The sequence below is a fragment of the Rhipicephalus sanguineus genome, chromosome 2 (genome assembly GCF_013339695.2).
Source record: "Rhipicephalus sanguineus isolate Rsan-2018 chromosome 2, BIME_Rsan_1.4, whole genome shotgun sequence".
Lineage (NCBI taxonomy): Eukaryota > Metazoa > Arthropoda > Arachnida > Ixodida > Ixodidae > Rhipicephalus > Rhipicephalus sanguineus.
This window is the reverse complement of record NC_051177.1, coordinates 79,348,525-79,370,797: the sequence shown is the minus strand read 5'-3', so window position 1 is coordinate 79,370,797 and position 22,273 is coordinate 79,348,525. Positions and strand designations below refer to the sequence as shown.

Below are 22,273 nucleotides of genomic sequence, written 5' to 3'. Positions count from 1 at the left end.
TTACGATATAAATGTGAATAAAGTAAAGTGGACAAAAAAGAATGCGCCCCTCCCCCCTGTGCCCCCTATAACTGATACTAACAGCAGTAGATGAACAAACACACATGAACATTCCATGCTCACTTCCTGCATGACTACTAATTGTTTCATGATCACATATTTCGGACATGCTTCACCTCACAGGATCTTGTTGCTGCTACTATGCCACATTGAACAACCACGTGTTGAAGTTCTCCCTTGCATGTCAAGGTTCAACTGCAATTAAGTTAGGCCCTGATGACAAGTGTCGGTATGAGAAGTATCAAGTTAACGATGTAAGCCAAGCAGACTATGAGAGTGCGGCATCACTAAATATCAGAGTGATCCAACTGTTTTTCTTTGCAGTACCGGGTCGTTGTTCAAAATCTCATAACTAATAAAACTAATAAAATCTTACAGCATAAGCCAATGCAAATCCTCAATGCAGAACTTTATTTAGGGCAATGCAGACATTCTTCCCTGCCTGAAAAGACACTATAACATGAAGCACTGTTTTAACATGAAGTTCCACCCACAATTCAAACAAAAATGTGTATTCATTCAACAATTCTGATAAGTGCGTGTAAGGTCAACTGCCACAATGCCTAGCACAATAACAAATAATGATTTGGCGCTGAAGAAATGCCTATTCTTCCGCTTCACAACAGCATACTCTGGGCATCCTTAATGTAAAACAGAAATATTATTATTCTAGCTGTGCACATCCTCTTTTCTGTACACCGCATATAAAACATGGCCTGCTTGATCAATCATAACATGACTTATGTACACATATTTACAAAAGATCTAGATTTTTCTTTATGAAAATATCGAACCTGCATCCATCACGTAGGTATCTTCCATGTGCTCTCAGTCTGCACATTCACACCTTTCTGTGTCACACTCCTGCACGCACACAAACAACTTCAAAACATCTGCAATCAAGTGGAACTTGTTCAACTGTAAAAATTCCAAACCATTCATTGTAAATTTTTTGGGAAGGAAAACATTTTTTTGTCAAGCCATTTGATAACTAGCATTGGTTAGCTGCACCTTGTCGGCCAAGAAACCAAACTCCTTGCATCCTTTTCAGTTAATATTTTCTGTGCACATGATACCATTTGCAATAAGTGTGTAAGCCACAAATGAAGCACGAGTAAGGCAGACTACAAAAACAGGCATGGAAATGACTCCACGAGACTTTTTTCAGTGCTAGCTGCAATACATGTTCCTGTGAGGCCTACTCCTGTGTAAGCAGGATAAACCTTCATCAAAGAACGTCAAGAACAGTTCCCGTGTTATGCAAGTCTACAATTTCTGATAGTAAGTCATATTGTCATCTTCCTTCCAAGGTCTCATCTTGCAAGTTGTAAATAAACCTTTCAAAGCAACAAACTTGATTAGAGTCTCTATGGCCATAGATTAGACCTGCATGGCCAAAAAAGAAAGAGAAGTCTACAAAACTTAATATGTTCAGTGGTTGCATTAATATCAGAGAACAAACTTGAAACATAGCATAAACGACTGGGCTCAATAAAGCAGGACTATGGGGAATGCATAGGATACATTATGGAGTAGCGCAAAAACATCGGGACACAGGCTTGAAAGATGATTCCTGAATCTATTGTCTTTCTAGCCTGTGTCCCTTTGTTCTTGCGTCACCCCACAACGCATTCATGCCAACTAGCTCGGCTTTCCTTATTATTCTTCCTCATAACCTCTCTCGTGGTCAAATTATGAGTAAGGGCCATAGCCATGTTTCTCTGAGGACCAAATCGGCAGTGTGAATGCACTGGTGAAATGCAGCAACGTGCAGTTTTCCATGACAAAAAGAGATTTTTTTTTTCACGCAATTATATACAAAAATGCAGCGCAGACTCATCCCACTGAGGCACGATATGCAGGCTCCCGTTTAGAACACTCTGGGTCCTCGCGCCCGAGCTTGAGAGCACGCCTGGCAGTCTTGACATGGAGCGCATCAGGAATGTCGATGAGCAAGAACCAACGATCAACAACGCACACACACCAACTGCGGCAGTGTTTGTGCGGCATGTAGCTTCTGTGCAGTTTTGCGAGGACGACCAGCGGGAGAGGAAGTGATTCACACACACGTCTCCCTCACTTCGGTTGGATCTTGCGATTGCAGTATGTCTCAGGTTATGCCGTAGCCCGGAGTGACGTGAATTCCCAGTGCTTCCAGGTGCTTTGCTGTGGGGATGAGGGAAATTAAAGCTTTGTCAGGAAACGGGTGCCAATTGTGCACAAAGCTCTGATCTTTAAGAACACAGATTACTCAATCTCGTGCAGACATGTCTCGGGAAATATTTAATACTTGAACCTGGATTCGGAAATTTATGCCTGTTGCACCTTGTGCACTGTTTTTGAAACTGAAGTTTCTTTTATTGCAGCATATGCATTCACTCTCCTCCGACTGCTACTTCAAAATTTGTGCCCGTTTCCACTTTTAGAACCATACACTTTCTATGTCTTTCTCAAAGTTCGGCACACTCTCTCCCCGTCAACTCTAGCACCTCTGTAGTCTTGCCCTCCAACCACAACATTGGAGATATCCACGGATAGCTTCATGTTAGCTCAGTAGTCATAACTTTGCTTTCTTAGTGTGATAAAATCAGTAATGACACCAAAGAAAAAGTGCAGTAAGGGTGCATTAATGACGAAGATTTGTTTTCCATTTGCTTCCACTGAGAGTGGCATGGTGTGCTGTCATCTTATGATTCTGTCAAGAAAGTGAAACCATCAGCAGCCTCAGCCTCTCGTGTAGTCAAGTTCGAGGGCACCATTTTCCAGATTGTGTTGCACAAACTTGTGGATCCGAGTGGTTACATTTGAGACCCCGTAATTCACGGAAAAGTGTAATACTACCTACTATTCCTCTATTCCTACTACAGGCAATGTGCGATCATTTTTGGCCACATCTGGCCTACTGCAGGTCACTTCATGTGACATTGGTTGATAAGTACACACAAACAGCTGCTGCTTTACGCTATGAGCACATAAGAGTTTCGGGCTTGAGTAATCTTTTACGTACTTGACATCAAACATCAAGACTGTAGGGGAATAGCAAACTAGTTTACCAACTTTGTCCAAGTTTCAATAACTCAATTTCATATAATGGTACATTCTGTCACCAAAGTCATTTTTAGCATGAGAATCACAAGAAATGGGTAAATTACGGTCTCTAAAAATCTAGATTGACTCCAAGAAAAAAAATCGTATTTTGTTAGCCAAATAAGTGCTTCTTGAAGGATGACATAACACCAACAAGCCCATGTTTGGATCGCTAAAGAATGTTCTAAAAGTGAAACTGTGGGCTACATTTTCTCATCATGGGATGAACCTCCTTGTAAAATGTTATCATAATAACATAAATAAACTTTTGAAAAAATGCTTGATTGGTTTCAAGTGCTATGATATCCCTTTAAAGTTTCTTGAAGCGACTTCTGGGAGGCAGGCACCTGATATTTCAGCAAATATACACTCAAACCTCGATATAACGAACACGGATATAACGAATTATCGGTTATAACGAAGTAAATGAAGAATAATCTTGTCATAGATACATGTTACAAATAAACGTTTATAACGAATTTTCGGATATAACGAAGTTATTTTCGTGGCATATGTGACTTTGTTATAATGAGGTTTGAGTGTAATACCAAATATGAAGTTGTTACAAGTGTGAATGAGCACTTGCTCCGAATTTGCCTGCTTGCCAAGTAGGTTATGACATTGTGAAGATTCATTCTTTCCCCAAGCTTGTGCAGTGCCACTAACCTCTTGTGTGCTGATCCCTGTCGCACTCTGCCTCTGACATTTCTTGGTGGTCACCGTAGCTTCCATTTGTTGTCAGGCGAAACGTGTACGCCGCACCCTCACTGTCGCTGTCATCTGCAGCAGAATGACTGAAAGAGAACGATAGGCAGGATCGAAATCAGCCTTTACTGGCTGTTTAGTCTGGCAGGTGATGATGAACTCCTTGAATAATAGACCTACACCAAGGAAACAATGTTCTCTGTGCCTCATTACTTATTCTATTTGCATGTAAAGGAAGCTATCGAACATTGTGCTATCTTTGCCATAAATAATTTACGATAGAAGAGTCTCGTGCTGGGCCTGTTGGTACATAGCTTGGACAATCGAAGAACCCAGCCTTTAAAGAGCCGTATACTAGAAAAGATACCCAGAGTGTGTGTGTGCATTTGTTGTCAAAACTTCTCTTCTTGTGTATGTGTCCTTAAAGGCTAGGTGCTTCGATTTTTGTAAAGTAATTTGTGATCATCAAGACCACAAGTACTACTGTGCTTCTGAACGGAAAATAAGGCCAAAGAGCATGGATCTAAGCACACTAATTCAGTCCATGCTCCGGAGGCTGCAACTTGGTGCTAAAACTAAGCTGCAAGCACTGCTGCTTCTCCTTGCCAGTCTTCCTCATGTCTACCCCCACACTGAAGCAATGCGAGTCTTGTGCTCTGTGCCCTCATTAAGAGCCATGCCTGGGTACTGCTTTCATGTGCAACGCTTAGGCACTACAAACATACAAATCAAGTCATGATGCAATGAAATACAATGATAGGCATTAACACTCCCAAGTATTTTACTGCACACAATGCTCTATTGAGAAAGAAAGTGGCATCAGTGCCAAGTGCTTTCCTAGTTTGTTCCTTGTAGTACTGCTATTTACAGCATTAAAAAAATATTTTGCAGTGTGTGAGCCTTGTGTTAGGTAAGCTGATGGCTACTCACTCAAGCGTTTATGTGCATTCAGACTGCGACACTAGAAAATGCGACCACTAGCAGCCAACTATGACCACATTTAGACAGTTGCCCTCATCCTTTGATAAGCTGAGCTTGCTTCATCACGCTTTCCCAAACCTGGTCTCCTTCTGCGACACCAATAACAGTTTGAGATTTAGATTAACTAGCAGGTCTTGACAACAACCTCAAATCAAATGATATGTCATACGTTAAAAATCCTCAAGTGCACTTCTTCCAGCCGAGGCCCGAGTTCAAGCACGTCGTGTGCTTGAATGTACCATGAACCTAAGGAACATGCCTCAGTGCAGCAGAAACCATTGAATACCAGTGAATACGTCAAATTTTCCACTATCAACACCTGGTATCTGGCAGATCCCGTGTTGATGTTGATTCTATACACTGCAAGACAGTGACTAGTGCCACCTAGATGCAGCTAGCCGAACTTAACAAACATGTAAATATGTGCGTATTTGCGTATTACTTAGTGAAATTTTTCCAGTTTTTCGCACTCCAGAGGCACAGGCATAACTAAAGTAAATGTGGCAGTTTTGAGCCATGATATAAAGCTAAGAGCTGTGTGTTAACCAATCAGTTTTTTGTATAATTTTTCTGCAGACAGTGATGAGCCGGAATGCCTAATGCTCAAGTGTAGCACAGTCACACATGCCAGAACTGCCAAGAATGAAAGCATGAGAGTGAAAATGAACGATCAGCCGGAACAGTCACATGGTTTTACCAGGTACCGAAGCCTGCTTGGCAGTAACTTTATGGCACTCTTGGCTCTGGCCTGATAGGAAAATAGCAGAGGTGTTGGCTACAACCAATATGTTTCACATAATGCTTATACTCCTTGCAAATCCACCTCAGGCTTTTTCTTAGGGGGTGCTACACAAGTAATGCTGCACACTGCTTACACCAAAAATGCAGATGCCACATTTGTTGTTGTTCTTTTTAACTGCCAAAGGCTGCCACTGTGCTGCTCTCGTGTGATAAAATTAAACCTTTTCCTTTTATTTCTAAACCATTTATTCTAAACCATTTTTATGTCTAAACCATTTTATTTCTAAAGCAAATGACAGAATGCACACTAGTGTATTATCGCAATTGATATCACTACTTTCCATTTACACCATAAATTAAATAAAGTGGCACATATCCCGTAGCCATAATGACTGCTTTCAGAAACATAAATGCCCTGCACAACTTAGCATGACCAATTCATTAGTTGTAAGAGCAACCAAATGTTGACGAACAGCACACAGCAGCATTTACGCCTTGTAATATTATGCAGCTCTGATCAAAGCAAGACTAACCTTCTCAAATAAAACTGCATTAGGCTACTATATGAGCATACATCAAGAGAAATGCTTATGTACAGCCATAGGGATAAAGAAAAACTTTCATACAGAAAGCAAGCAAACTGCTGTGAACATGTTACAGAACCTCTTCACTGCCGATGATGGACTATGCCTTTCATGAAATTACCTAACATACTCATTCCTGGAATTAGCATTATTATTGTGACAGAAACTATATGGACACTCTTGACTGTTTGTTGTCATCGGCGTCGCCATCATGTTCCTTATATGTATATGTATGTGTATATACAGCAGAACCCCGGTGTTACATTCCTCACTGCTGCGTTTTCCTGGCTGTTACGTCGTTTACCGCCGGTCCCGGCATAGCTCCCATAGGATACAATGTACAGCAGACTCTCACTAAACGGAAATCTCTTAAACAGAACTTCTGCTTAAATGGAACAGCTGCCCCTAATATTATTGGTTTCATATTTGCATTCTGCACCACTGTTCATTTCTCAGTAAACGGAACTCCTGTTAAATGGAACACATTTTCCTGGTCCCTTCAGGTTCCGTTTAACGAGAGTCTACTGTATTGGGAACCCCGCTGTTACGTCGTAACTGTCGGACCGTTCCCGTATGATACGTCGGGAAGTGCGCTTGGAGCCGACCGTGTGACTACCGAATAGAGCGGTCATTGGTGCATTTTCACGCAGCTTGGCCTGGTTTGACCGTAACATTAGCCGCATGAGAGGTGCAAGCAACAGGATCTTTCAATTGATGCAAACAAATGCATCGCCTTCGAGATTCGTATTGCAAAGATGGCATCTATGACGTAATTGCTTGCGAAAGCAAGGCCTTCGAGATTGGCATTCACTTCTGCCATTGCGCTGGCGTAGACTCATCATCGTTATTTGTCGGAGGACGGGAGGAGTTCGAGCTGGTTGGAGCTCGCATGGTCGTGCGCGCGGTTCGCGGTCGGACTCGCCGCGCTGGTCGTGATTGCGTGTGCTTAGTTCTTTCATGCCTACAACTGTTGGTGTTAAAAAAATCACATATGTTGATTACATTTCTGTGGATGAGGCTGTCCCCAGCTCCGCGTTTCTATCCGTCGACTAGATCGTGGTTGAGCGCACCAATTTTCATGCTGCTCGTAAGCATTGAAATAAAATTCTGTACCACTAAATATTTTGTCGTTTTTCCTGTTTCTCGGCTCTTGCGCTTCCCGTCTCTTACGTTTATTTCCTACAGTCCCTTCAAAAACGTATCAGCGAGGTTCTACTTATATAAAAGCCACAAAGAAAAGTAATTCCGAAAAATACTTTCCGAAGCACGGATTCAAACGGGCAACCCCTTGCTCAGCAGCGCATTGTGTTAGACGGCTCGGCCACAAGCCTAACAGCGAGCTACGTATCTATATACACTATTTACCGCTGGCGGTACGCCGATCTCTGTGGCATATCAGCATGTTCGCTGCATTATCAGCGAGATTACGCTAAGGGCGCGCTTTAGAGGTTGTCGCCCCGCTTGTTGCGATGCATGCGCTCCGCTACCATTCGTACTTTGCCCTAAAGGGTGTAGTCGCCCACGTGCGCATGCTTATCTCTTGATGGGGGCAGTTTGTTTGTCTTGTGCTTTCACTGCAAAGATTGTGTTGATGTTACAGAGCGCACGAATCTTACTTCTCTTGCTGCAGCGGCTGCGTTTGCGAAAGGAGCACGCTGCTCAAACACAAGGAAGTAACAACTGTGACAGTTGTTGGTTCGTGCTCGTCCTGTGTGTACTTGTGTGTTAGTTTCGTGCTTCCTTCTTTGTGTCTGAGCAGCGCGCCTTAAGTGTCGAGTTGTGAATGTTGTTCGAGCTCGTCTGTGTGTGTTCTTGTGCGTCCTTCGTGCTTCAGCAGCGCGCTGCACATTTCGGGCTGCTTGTCGTTCTTCGTGAGACATTCCAATTTGTTGTAATCACATTCATTGCTTCGCCCTTGTGGTGAAGCTTTCTCCACACTATCACAACATGGCTGTTCAGCATTCAATTTGTCATCCCTGCCCATTCCATTACTTTTATTCTGCTCTTACTTGTCAGAGGCTAGGCTAGATGACTTGAAACCCAATCTATGGTTTCTGCTTTCTCTGGACAGTCGCTGTTCTTCCATGGCTAGCTGTGCAGCAGAGTCGGAATTTGTTCTAGTTGCCAAACCTGGAAGAGTGAAAGGAGAAAAAAGTTATTGTAGTGTGCAACCTCTGTCGCAGCCATGGTTTTCTTTTTCCCCGCGTATTTTTGTCAAAATACTTTTTTGTCGATACTGATGCGAACATTAGAGTGAAAACTGGCCAACAATTTTGCTGGCAGCACGCCCCTGTAATCTATATTACTTTCCATTATTTTGCCCTCCCATGGGCAGTGCATTCGGGCTGACCCAGATAGCATTCGGCTAACAATGATGATATCATCCATGCATGGTGACAGTGAACACTCAGCAGCTTTTTGCTGCAAAGGGCATGTTAAAGCTGGGGGGGGGGGGGTGGCAGCTTATTAATCATTATGCCCCACAAGAGGATCTGCACGCAACAAGAATGTCTACCTCAGTGGTACAGTGGTTACGGTGTTCAGCTGCTGAGCCGGAAGTTGTAAGTTTGGTCCTGGCTGCGGCGGTTGCATTTCGATGGAGGCGAAATGCTAGAGGCTCATGTACTGTGCGACGTCAGTGCACATTAAAGAACACTAGATGGTCGAAATTTCAGGAGCTCTCCACTACGGCGTACCTCATAATCATATTGTGGTTTTGGCACGTTAAACCCCAGAAATTATTGTTATTATGCAACAAGGTCTTCAGTTGACAAGAAAGACTTAAAGTGACTCTTTGAGGGCCTGGTAGGTGCATGATGACAATATTATTGAGCACGAGAAAAGACACGACACAGAACAGGAGTTGTCATATATATACAGTAGAGCCTCGGTGATACGATCACGGATCGTACGAATTTCAGGGTGATATGAATTTTTCTGTAGTCCTGGCCAAGGCCCATTAGCCTGCAATGTAATAGAGTGCAGTTGTTGCGAACTGTTTTTCACTCCACGACGTTTGATACGAACGTACGCTCCCACGCAGGTTCTAACAGGTCGCGGGAGCCCAAGCACGGGCATTCACACCGCGCTGCCTGCCAGTTTGTCAGAGTTGGCCATCAGCGGTGCGTGGTACTATCCTCCGAGATTGTGCATGCAAATCTTAGAGGCCCGTTTAGATTACAGATGGCGTTTGCGTCGCCATTTCTTTCCATTGCCGACTTGTCAACGCGTGCTGCTGCGCTCGAGGCAGCAACGTTGTACGGTGTTTACACATGCCTGCCACATCGATGCAAGCCATGTCCTTGCAATCAGACAGTTTATGTAGGTGGATGAGGACCGAAAGAAGAAGTGGACGGTCTTGGTGAAAGAGATAGGCCTCGCAACGTCAACATGCACGATTGCTGGGGACGCGCACACCTGCCAACTCTCCGATTTGGACGGGAGAGTCTAATTTTGAGCAAACCTTCCAAAAAACAGCCCCCCCACCAACGTGATATAAAAAGAACAACAAAGGACAGCGGTTCTGAAATTTTCTGGCCTTCATCTATTGTGTGCAAAGCGCTCCTTAGGTCACTTTCGCCACAGTACTCTGGCGTCATGCAGAAGAGCGTAATAAAATTAGGAAGGGGCTACCAGCTGTTGCGGGTCGTAACACATCTGGTTCCGCGCACGTGTTCTATATTTACGACTACAAGTATGACAGCCGATGTCTAGAAACTTTACTAGCAATCATTCCGAGTTTTCATAATGTTGCTGTGGCCCTGAGAAACAAGAAATGGAAAACGTAGGCCAGCTTTCTTTTGTTGCATACTGATTTCCCACATTTTCTGGTGATACGAATTTCGGATGATACGAATATAAATCGTTACCCCGCGAGATTCGTATCACCTGGGTTTTACTGTAACCTTCTTTTGTGCTCTGTCTTTCTGTGTGCTCAATAATATTATCATTAACAAACTAGAGTTAGATAACTTTGAACCAGACAGCTTTTAGCATTGCAGGTGACAAAAGCTACATTATTGCACAAAAAGTTTACGAGCTCTGGAACTATGGCTTTTCACAGCTAACGGAACAAAACCCCCAGGAACTAAAGGTGCCAAGTCACACAGAAGTGCTTGCACTGGGCTTTGTACTCTTCTTACCAGCTGGACTGCAGAGCACTTACCAGTTTTTCGAGGAGTCTGATAAATGTTGGACACGGGAGCAGGCGTGCCATCTCTCATATGTGAATAGTGTTCTTCTTCAGTCTGGTAAAGAAAGTAAAAGCGCAAGACCTTCAATTACAACAGTACCGCAAACTCAGTTCTAAAACATACCACTGATTGGCACAATACCACCGCACTCTGACCCACAGGCTGTGCTGTCCAGAACATGAGCCAGCCCAGTATGGTACTACTAAGTTTACAGTGTGTGACATATTGCAGTACAACATTCCATGCCCTCAAAGGTTTAAGCTATTGGCTACTAAGACAACAGAAAACGAAAATACAAACACCAAAGCTGTTTAAATGTTGATCTGCAAGAAGCCCAAATTTAAATGCTGCCTATAACTTTTTGGCAAGTTCTTGTGCATATCTTACATGACAAATCAGATAGGATACCTTTTAAATTAATACATTTTCTACTCCTGCGCGAAGATATTTCGCCAACAACTTTCCACATTTCTGGTAGGCCTCGCAAGCATGAAATAAGGCAGCAGCATGTTTAGCTGCACCAGCTGCCTGTGAAAGTCATTTTGTTAGTGAGCAATGGGTGTGAAAAACAATATGCGCATTGTAGAAGCAGCGGGCTACCCCTTATTATTGCAAATCAGTTCTGCGAAATCCCGCAACTTCGCGGAAGGGTTAAGAAACGGAAATTAATAACCATGTGGGTGATTGTCGATTAACCTATTTATATTGAAGCTGCAAGGAATGTAGTGAAGCCAAATTTTTATTGAACCGAATTAAACGGTGCTTGAAGAGCATAACAAGCTTTTGAAGCTGAACTGAGCCCTGGTTAATGACAGATGTAAATGTGCAATGTTCGGGACGAAAAGTAGTATTTTGGCCGCACTGTGGCAACACGCAGAACATACCCATCTTGGGTAGGGTACCTCGTAGATGTGTTCCCGTCTCGTTCTCTTGAGTGTCTGCGCTGCAGCTGCTTCACCATCTGCACAGCCACCCCCTTGCTTGCCAAGTGCCTGCACCTGACCCATGGCATATGGAGAAGGATAGTAAAGCTGTTCCTTGTTGGGGCTGGCACTCTCCAGGCTGCTACCAGTCTGCTTCAGGATGGACAAGCTCATGGCCTCCAAGTTCTTGTCTTCAGAGCATGAATCTAAGAAAGAGTGTAAAAAAAAGCCATTGTAAAGGGTAAAGAAAGTACAGCGATAGAAACGAATGGGCATTTTATGACCAACAGCTACGCCTGGGCTCATGAACGTGAAACTTTTATTTAATGGTGATAGAAGTGGAGAAAACTTTGTCTATGCAGAGGTATTGATCCAAATACCACCCCAGGCAGTTGAACGACCTACAGAGCTAACCACTATATTAGCAGTTAGCGTAACGAGGCTCAATGAACCAGCAACTAAAAGCGTGGCAACAACTGTTGAAGGGAATAATTTTGTGGAAGTCTGTAGGTTCGAGGAAGATGCATGAAAAAGAAAAGTTAAAGGGGTCATGAACCACTTTTTCAAGTAATGATCTAATGACCTCAGTATCGGAGTGTACTGCCTCCCGAATCGATTGCCGCAAAAATTTCTCGAATCCGTCAAGAATCAGCGGAGTTACGGGGGTTTGGCGCACGCTCCCAGCGCTTTCTCTCTTTTCTCGTGCCGACGAGCGCATTGGAAGCTAGACAGGGAGGGATGGCATGGGGGAAAGAAATTACGTCAGCGCGCGTCATGAAACGCGATCGCTCTCCCGCTGTGATTCACTTGCGCGAGTGCGGCTACCGTGTACTGAGGAGTGCGGCGCCGGCATGTGACGGCACCCCGCGGCAATAAGCGCATCTGATCCGAACGCCGCTCTCGATTTACGTCGGCTATCGGCCAATAAGCATGCTATGTCTCTTGCGACGTAAACGGACAGATCCGCGACGTAAACGGACAGACGCCCCGCCCACCGACGAGAGTGAGAACCGGCCTCTGTTTGAAAAGAGGGTACCTGGGGAAACGGCAACTTCGCGCTCCGCTTGTGGCCATTACGCGGCGCGCACGACTGTAATATTTGGCAGAGCAGCTCATAGCCGTGTCAGCTTTCCGCAGAATGTGTTTTTTCAACAAGCCCAAGGGGTGCTTCATGACCCCTTTAAATAATATACCATACAATCTTGACACCTTGAAGTGGCTTAATTCTAATTGAAGGACAAATTTAAACTGCATAGCTAATCCCGGAAAGGTTTCATGCATTGGAATAGGAGTGGACTCCAGTGAATTTAAATTATAAAAACTGCCCAACTGCTATTCAGAACAAAATTTTTGCACCTCTTGATTGCCTTTAGAAAAAAACATCACCTCACTTTGCCTCTTGCACTATCGTATCTCAGGAACTTTGAGATTATGTGACTGCCTAAACTAGGCACATGGGAGGACAACACACACGCAGCTACTAGCATCTTGGCTTTCTTGGCTTTGGTATCTGCCATGGATTACCTGCAAAATGGGAAGTGCAGCTGCCAATGCATTCATCCGCTATGACCATCAATGCACAGAGAATGTGGAGAAGATAGTGGTTTGAAGTTAGGAGGAATGCCAATTTCTGCAACTCATAACAGAGCACAGCACAGCGAGGGAAGGGTAGTAAAGGCAAACAAGAGCGAAAAGGAGAAGCCACCTTTTTGGATGAGCACCCACCCACTACCGAGCACCAGGTCCCGACACCCCTCTCCCCTTCAGAAAAACCGGTGGGTGCCCCAGTGGCACAGGGAAGTGCGGCTCGGCGCGGCCCGGCGCGGCTCGGGGGGGGGGGGGCGAAGCATCTCACTTCACTCTACAAAACGTTGGTTTATGGCAATACGGCCGCTCCCGGGAGAGAAGCGGTCTTCGGTCAGTTTGTCATATTAGTGGTCCGAGCGCGAAGCAGTGAGATCACAGCGCTCACAGCACGTAGAAGGTATACAAACCGTCCACTGGGGGATGTCGCCAAAATAGCGCGCGTGCCAGCACTCTCGACCGCGCCCTTCTAGTCAAAGTTCACAGTTGCTGCTCGAGTTACGCAGTCCCTCTCCCCAGACATCCCTTCCTACTCCTGCGCCCAGCAAATGACGGGCGGGGCGTTTCCTTCTGCTTGAGGAGCAATCGACGGCAGGCCTCGCACGCGGGTTGATGTTATTCCGTGTGACGGAGATGGCCCGCTTCTTTCATCTCTGCTTTAGCCATGTTCCTTGGCAACGCTCGCGAGCTTTTACTCGCGGGTAGAACATATGATGCGCGGAGCGATGTTATGGATTTGGGCTCTATATACGGAACATGACAATGATAGTGAAAACCTGTTCAGAGTGTCTATACAATTGCTATCGCAAAAAAAAATATACAAAAAACCGTCGAAATGGGCTCGCCTTTTCTCCTGGAAAGCTGCATGGTCTCGGCTGTAAAGAGTGCGTCCATTGGAAGAATCATATAATCCGGCGCCTTTTTCATTGGTTTCGTTCTCGCCTTCAATACCCTTCTTAACACTTTCGTGACCGCACCTATTCCCATCGATAGTATGTTATCGATGACTTCAAGTTCAAATTTTGGCACTCTCTGAGCGGTTCCGGATAGCTAACGCAATACAAAGGGTAAAATAACATGTTTTTTATCAGTTTTGCTTGCGAGTTTCTTTTTTCCGCCGAGGGGAGATTTTTAAAGCTGGTTCGCAGTCGGGTAGGTGAGCGCTCGTTGTTTCAAACATCGCGTCAATGTCGCTCGCGGGTGCTCCACAGAAACGACAAATTTCGACAGATTCCGATTAATCTGAGCGGGAATATCTGGATGATGGTAGCAGCACAGACACGGAGGACGACTTCGATTCGCCAGGCTTCAGTACGGACGGCGAAAGTGCGTCAAACCTCCCCGGAACATCCGCCGGTAAGTTTCGTCTTCTCCTCGGGTCGTTTTATCGCTGCCGTGCGTCGATGTGAACGTATCCGGTGCGTTCTAAAGATAACAGCTCTTATCCGCAAGGCGTTAACTTCATTCGGGCGGGAGAATTTGGCGCCTGCTACAGAAAGAGCGCAGTTCTCTCCGCGAAGACGGCGCGGAAGGGACTATGACCCAACGCTCCGGTGTGCTGCGCGGCGGCGTCTTCGTGTTGTTTTTCACCGCAGAAGTTGTCAGAGAGATATGCAACCACACAGATAAGTATGCGTGGATGTATACTTTCGAAAAGCCAACATACAGTGAGTGGGACATATCCATGGAGGGAGGTTACTGAAGAGAAGATGAGAAAGTTTGTTGCACTCCATGTGTACATGGATTACCATGTACACATGGTAATCCCGCGCTTGCATTGGTGTTGGTGTCGATGACACACATTTCAGGCCTTTGTCCACCATCAGTGATGCCACGGAAAAGGTTCAAGGCTTTTTGAGTGTCTCTGATCTGAAGAAGACGACCGTCGCAACCCACGAGAAACTTCACTACGTGTCTTCTCTATTGCAACACATCAACGATTCTTCTACGCTATTTCTTAACCCCGTCGGAACCTTACAGTGGATGAGAAAATGGTGAAATATGAAGGTCGGTATGGTATTCGGCAGTATATGAGGGAGAAAGAGGTCAAATGAGCGTACAATTATGGATTTTTGCAGATTTGGAACAGGCTACACTGTTCATTTTAACGAATACGCAGGAAAATTGAAAAATACCAGAACTGCAAACTATGCTAGGAAAGTTGAACAGAAAAAAATTGTTTTTTTCCGAAACATGTGCAGCCAGCCTTTGTTTCACTGCGTCGAGAAACTGCATCGTGCGGTGGCACGATAGGCACTAGTGCCTATATTCTTGTATTTATGTAAGTAATCTTTGTACTTACAGAGCTTACGTTTCTACTATTATTCTATGAGGGCATTGCGTTCAAAACGTATATTTCGATTTTTTTTTAATGTTTGCCCTTTGCAGAGTAGCACTGATGTTTTTATGATTCTTTTTTTCTTTTTGATGCATTTTTCGTAGTTTGATAATTTTTATATTATATTAGAAATACATCCATTGTTTGGAATTAACACTGTTGGAAAGACCAATTCCTCTTCTATCATTTGATACCCTACACTTTAGGATCAATTATTTTTTGTGGCAGGCAAAAAATATTTCCTGGACTAGCCAAAAACAAGCCATTTTTCCGCGGTCACGAAAGTGTTAAAGGGGACATCTCCTCACCAATTATTTCTTCATAAAGCACGTGTACAATGTCAGCACTAAGAGTTGAACCTATCATGATTTTGCGCTTGTCGGCTACAGTCTGTTATCTCTCCATGCGCGGTCGCAAACGCACAAAATGGAGCGAAATCGGTTATTCGCGCACGATAGTCGTGCGAGAGAAGCAAGAGTGGGTGGGCGACTGCATAGTAAAGCAGTATGGGAGACAATTCACAACTGTTATTTCTCGTATATGGACCAGTCGAGACTATGTACCCTGATGATGTCGCGCGTTCTGGCATCACGAAGTGCACCAAAAGACAAGAAACGCCAAGAGAATAACGCACTCGTTGTTTGTTTTTTGTTGTATTTTCAGAGGCTGTTAGGGGCCCTTTATAAAAGCATGGCGTGCAAACACGGACACAGGAGAGTAGTCAAGACACCAGAAACACCGCTAACAACTGAAAAATGACACAGCGGCGGAACCGAAGGTAGACACACATATTTATCTGCGCATTCCCACATAAGAGGCCATACCTGTCAATCAAGTGCGAGTAGTGGTCTACGTGAGAGATAGCTGTTTCCTTTCTCGACTTTTCTATTATGTCCGTGTTTCCACGTCATGTCTTCTTAAAGGGCCAGTAAACAACCCCGAGGTCCAAAAATTGTAATGAAGGGAAATATGCGCACTTTTGCTATGTGAACATGCTGCCGCAATAATTTTGCGAATATGTGCTCTAATAAGGAAGTTACAGGGGTTAGAACATCCGCTTCAGCTGGTTTCAAATTTTCGCGCGGCCTCCCCACACTTCTCCACCCCAAGGAGGGGAAGGCTTAGCCCGTCGTCGTGACTCCGCCCATTTCGGCAACGTGACACGACGTCAGCAATTGACGTCATCGGCGAGCGGGATCAGTCGCAATGTACTTCCGCTTGCTGCAGCTCCTGGTTGTTTATTGTTTACATTGTCGCACGTGCTCCGTAACTTGACGGGCAGTTTTCGGCTTTTCGGTATTTTTGAACCTTTGTGACAGTTCACAATGCAGCAGGAATGCGTGCTTGCTTTCCAAGATGACAAAGGGGCGCGAGAGAAAAGCGTTGAGAACCCCGCTTGCCGCAAGGGCGACCCGTCTGAGCTACCGGAGATTCCCCCTTTCTCCGCTCAATTTGCAGTCGACAACTGAACAACGCTTCCTCCACACGTTGCTCATGTCGAAGGCAAACTGCGTGCAGGTGCCATGCAGTGCGGGGAACATACGCATGACAACTGCGCTACCGCATGGCCGAAACCGCATCACCGCAGGGCCAAGAAACAAGGTGCAGTTTCATAGCGGTGGGTGGGAACAGGAACCGACGTTAACTTGACTACTGTTTGTTGAGACCTGGCTTAGACCAATCGACGAGCTCAGTGCTACGTAAACTCGCCGATCGCCGAGTTTGTGCCACTGCGCGTACGAGGAGGATTGGTCAGGCATAGGAAAGAAGCACGGGAATTGTTTTTCGAAATGAAGGGTCTGCGCAGCGCGCAGCGCTGTAAGATTCGGAAAACGTGATCGCCGCGGTCTACTGTACGAATTAGCGAACTTGTTTGGGGGGTGTAAAAAAAAAGTCACAGCCTCTCTATATAGAACTAGCTCAGCTATATTCTAAGTTTGCCATTCTCTGTAGTTCTGTATTTATTTATCGATTTACTCGAGTAAGAATGAAAGGAAAAAGCGTACTAACGCACCGCGACATATATATTACTTATCTATTTTATTCATTTATGCACAATGTGCTAGGTCCGAGACAACATGAATATGCTATCCAGAGAGTTGGGTCGTCGCCCTTTAAGGCTGGAGGATGCGGCAGCGTTAAGGTCAAGTAGTACTCGTGATATTTCTGGAGAAGAAAAAGATACTGCAACTTCTGGGGAGCTATTCCCGATGCGTTCATCCAAAAGAGATGTCCATAGTCCATTTCGGCAGAGGGCATTCAGTGATTCGAAAAAACGGTGAACCGTGATGTCACCTTGCTCTTGACCACGTCGCCGCACAGAACCTGCCAGCTTATTCCTAGCGTAAGAAGAGAGTGGATGAAATGCACAGAAACAGGAACTTTTGAAGTTTGAATTTGCATATGAATGTGTCCCAGATGTTTGAGAACGATGCAGGGAATGTGTACCGGCCTTACAGCTGCGTTAGACTAGCGGCCGCATTAACCCTAAATTGATGGCTAACCCAATCAAAAGATATGTGTGCCGAGAATCGGATCTCTGAGGGCTGCGTTCGTTGCACTGAAGCGCATTCCGTCCCAATCATTTGTGTCGAGAGTGTTTGAAAGCTCCGTGATATCATGATGGCGCTGCAGAACAAGAACCGGGAACGGGGGGCGTGCTTCTCGCCGAGCTCCCGCTATTCAGCGGCTGCTGAAATGGACAGTTCATTACATGGACACATCGAGAAGAGCTCCTCCAGCGAAGTGCTGTATTTTATTTTCAGATTCCCCATTTGAAATAAAGAAGAGACTAACGGCGGCGCAGCGCAATTATTGCACGGCGGCGGCGGCGGCGGTGTGATCTCTCTTGGGACTTTGGCGGTGGCGCGAGCGGCATGACCAAAAACAGGCGGCGGCGGTGGCACGGCGGCGCACACCTCTAGTCTGATATTGAAGTGATCATTTGAATTTCTAAATTACAGTTTTACAGTGCCAATAATTAATAAACATTGATTGGATTACTACTAAGCTGGTGTTGATCTTCTTTGGACAGTCTGAAAGGCTGGAATGAGAGCTCTCCTTTACAAAACTTTTGTTACAGGCAAGGTTATGCCCTTGTCCTATCAGTACTTCTGATAATGATTGAGCCTTGTCGCATCCGTACTTTTGATAACGATTGAGCCTCGATCGGGCTCAAATTTTCTATCATGATGGAAAATGCTCGCGTTAAAGGGCGCCTAAACCACCTCCACCATTTTGTCAAACATTTCAAGCAAATATGCACATCATGTTCAGAATGCCATCCCAATCAACAATGCCACACATGGCTGCGCTACAAGCCACGAGCGCGCCACAAATTCCAAGAAACAATCCCTTCTCCTCTCCGGGCCTTTCCAGCTTCCCAGGTGATGTGTGCGATGTCAACAAGTTGCATCTGTGATGTTACAGACAATTGATGATGCGAGTGGTCGAACAAGCACCTACGACTTCTGGTTAGTCTGCAAGCAGCTGCCCGCGCTCGAACGGAGATGCTCTGGCACGGCGCGTAACCGTACGGGTCCATCATCCTGGTGATTCTTTGAAGGCGTGCACGCAATACAGGGTCCATACCAACATGATTCGTAGGAGCACGGGCAGGCACAGCAACAACAGCGGTTAGCCGAGAAGCACAGAGTTGATGGACTCACGTTAACTGGAAGTGAACGCTGTTTCGAAAAGCCCATCAGTGACGACGTATGCCACGTGATATTGGGAGGGGCACTCGGCGAGGAGGGCAATGTGGCTTTGGGAGAGGAGACCAGCCGACGAACGGAGGGTAGCGAAGAAAAAAGTGAAAGGAGCAATCACTGCATTTCGAGCATCAAACGCGCGTAACTCCACTATTATGGCGCCGTTCCGAAAAATTCTCACGACTACATGTTCGTTGTAGACTCGTGCACCCCACAACTAAATTTTAACCCCTGAGTAGTTTCGGGGCTTTAACAGATCAAGGTCATCCTGGTTGGGCTCTAATGCTTTATTAAAGTGTCAAGTCCGAAGCAAATAATGAATGCATTTACAGTAGACTCTTGATAATTCAAACTCTGATAATTCAAACTTTTGGTTAATTCAAACCAATCTTAAATTTTTGGTTGGCCCACTATGTTTTCAATGTATTTTAAAGCTGCTTAATTCAAACTGCCAAATTCGGTTACTAATTCAAGCTTTTTGCTTGTCCATGCCAGAAAATATCTGCTGCCTTTGTTGCTTCTAGCTGAACATTTGTGTTTTTGTGTTACTAACAGGCGCAAATAAAGCTGATTGCCTGCCTACGAAATGGCCAAACTACCCAAACCTTGCACACCAATAATCACGTACTGCCCGAGGAAGAAAAAACAAAACGGCAAGAAATGGCACGGTCTAGCCTTGATCTATCGCATGCCAAACTTTTCTTAAAGTCACTTTCTCCACAGTACGCCGTGCGAGAAAGTGTCCTAAGAATTAGAAGGGGCTAGCAACTGTCGTGGGACGCAACACATTTCGTCCCTTAATTACGCACCCATGCGCACCTTGTACAATAACGAGTACCAGTATTATTGCTGATATCTAAAAATTTTACTGGCAATCATGCAGAGCTGTCTGTGATGTTGCTGCGGCACTGAGAAACAATAAACATCGCAGCGTTAGTTGGTGTGTTGCCTTCAGTCATATTTATGAGAACTTCTGATAATTCAAATAAAATCCTGAGGTCCTTTCAAGTTTGAATTATTGAGAGTCTACTGTATGAATAATAAAGGTAGTTTTACAGATCTTTTATCAGAAAAATAAATTTTCCATTCGGTACTTTAGTAAAAAGAGGTGGCATGTCTGGCAATTTTGATAATCTGCAACTCAGAACTACATGCATGGTGTTGATGCAAGACAAATTTTCCTGACGTGAGAGTCAATCACTCATGGATGAAATCAAAGGTGTTAACAATTTTGAGAAACAAAAGAAGTGATCACTATATCACCTCTAAAAACACCTGCTCAAAGCAAGTTGCTTGTAACAAGTAGTTTACGGTAGGTGATGGAATGGTAGTATAGTATCTGCGTACTGCATAGACATGCGTGCATGGATGTTCATGCATACCAGTTAGCGTTCCCGTCTGTTTTGATAATTTACTATTTATACTGAGCTACAAACTATGTAATGCTAGGTCATAATGCTCAATGTTCAGTCACACTGCATGGATCACATCCGACTGAATTGGGATCAAGGCTCCATTGCGATCAAAAGTGCTCCTGTGACCGGAGCTTTACTATACAATACGCGTTTGGGAGCCTCCAGTTATTACATCCACACAACCTGCAGCTCTGATGTTCAGTACACTAAAGTGTTCTGTCCCCGTCTCACAGGTGAATTGCACAGAGATTATTGCACCAGAACTGAAAAAAAAAAACGCTTACATTAACATGAGTGAGAAGCTAAAATACTATAGTCGGATACAATTTTAGAAGTCCGCAGCAATTCCTTCTCAAAGGCGGATGCCACAAGCCTTCACCAATGGGTGCACACTTCAGACTGACATCGTGAGCCAGTCTGCCAGTGACACCACCTTCGGAGAACATTGCTGAGCAGGGCTATTTTTTTAGTCGCGGAGGCAATCAGCTGCCACGCTTCGGTCATCTGGGTGGGGACTCTCCGGACTCCTTAAGATAAGTGGACGCAATTTCTCACTCGGCATTTCAAGCACACATATTCAAGGGCGTCAAGCAAACTGCGAAAGGCTAGGCAATGATTTCAAACAGACTGTGGTGAAAGGACACGGCATTAAGCACAAAAAAATAAGTAATTGACGACCAAACTGATACGCAAGAAGCCTTCATGAGCTTGAATCACTTGTCACGAAGAAGAGACGTGCATGCATGATGATCAAGTGCCAAAACACTCCAGTGCAAGCACATACAATGTTAAGATGATAAATAATGGTTCATTTGCATGTACGTTTAACCATATTCTAAAGCTCTGTGTCGTCAATCCGGCCTCTATCCATAGGTGGACCGAAAACAATGGCCCTTTCCGAACTGTCGCCCATGCCTACAGCTGTATGGCCACTTTGCTGGCATATAACACAAGTCATGCTGGCATGATCACATGAGCAAACATGGCTGTGCCTGTGCACCACTGCTGAAAAATGTTTATAGAGGCTCTGGCAGATACATCTACTGACATGATATGTATATTTGCGCCAGTACTATGTGTGATAGACTTAAATGCTCTAAACCTAATCCATGGCTGATCCCTGCAATGGCCATTTGTTTGAAGCTGAATACTGTGACAGTTTTCAATGAGTGCATTCAGAAGGGGCTGTGCAGTTACCGATGAAGTGGTTTGGCGCTGCCTGCCTTCGTCTCCGTGGTATGATGAATGCTAGCACTGCCACTATGAGTACAATGACAGCCAGGACACACAGGAGTGGCACCATGATGCTGACACTCTTGTAAAATGCGGGCTTCCGTCCCTCCAGGCTGTTCAAGGGAGGAATGCTAGCTGCAGAAAATAAAAGCAATGTGATTATGCCAGGCCTGAAATCAAAAGGAAAACACATGAAAGTGTGATGAGGCCTTCAATTCCTTCAGCATATCTCCTTCCAAAGCTTACTAAGCAGATACAGCAGACTCTCGTTAAAAAGAATCCGAAGGGACCAGGAGAATATGTTTAACAAGAGTTCCATTACTGAGAGATAAAGAGGTGTGCAGAATTCAAATACAAACACAATCATGTTAGAGGCAGTTACGTTTAAAAGATTTTCATTTATTGAGAGTCTACTACTATATTTGTTTACTTGTCTTGTCCAAGCGTCTTGTTTTTCTTGTGAAGTGAACCACATGCTATAGTGCCTAAAATAGTATACTGGCTAGTGTGCCGTCCGCAGCCTTCCAAGCGGCACCAGATGGGATGAATGCCGGTGGCTGCCGCTTGGAGCTCTGCAGCGCGGGTGGGTGCTGCAGCGCCACCCGCTTCTCATAGTCCGCCATGTTTCCACAGCATCGGCGAGGGGGCCGCTGCACGTTTTTTTTTTATTAAGCCGCAGCGGTTGCTCAGTTCTCATGTTGAAAAGTGATCATAGGTTT

At 44.9% G+C, this 22,273-nt stretch overlaps 1 protein-coding gene across 1 annotated transcript in view; it reads right to left on the bottom strand.

The window, feature by feature from the left end:
- Positions 1-432: 432 nt before the first annotated feature.
- The window catches only part of LOC119381695 (Down syndrome cell adhesion molecule homolog), a 282,436-nt gene continuing 260,595 nt past the window's right edge, over positions 433-22,273 (bottom strand). The window contains 6 exon segments of the mRNA XM_037649466.2: positions 433-2,226; positions 3,814-3,941; positions 8,168-8,288; positions 10,324-10,405; positions 11,236-11,480; positions 21,519-21,689. Of these exon segments, the coding sequence (XP_037505394.1) occupies positions 2,171-2,226; positions 3,814-3,941; positions 8,168-8,288; positions 10,324-10,405; positions 11,236-11,480; positions 21,519-21,689 (803 nt within the window). The 3' untranslated portion in view covers positions 433-2,170.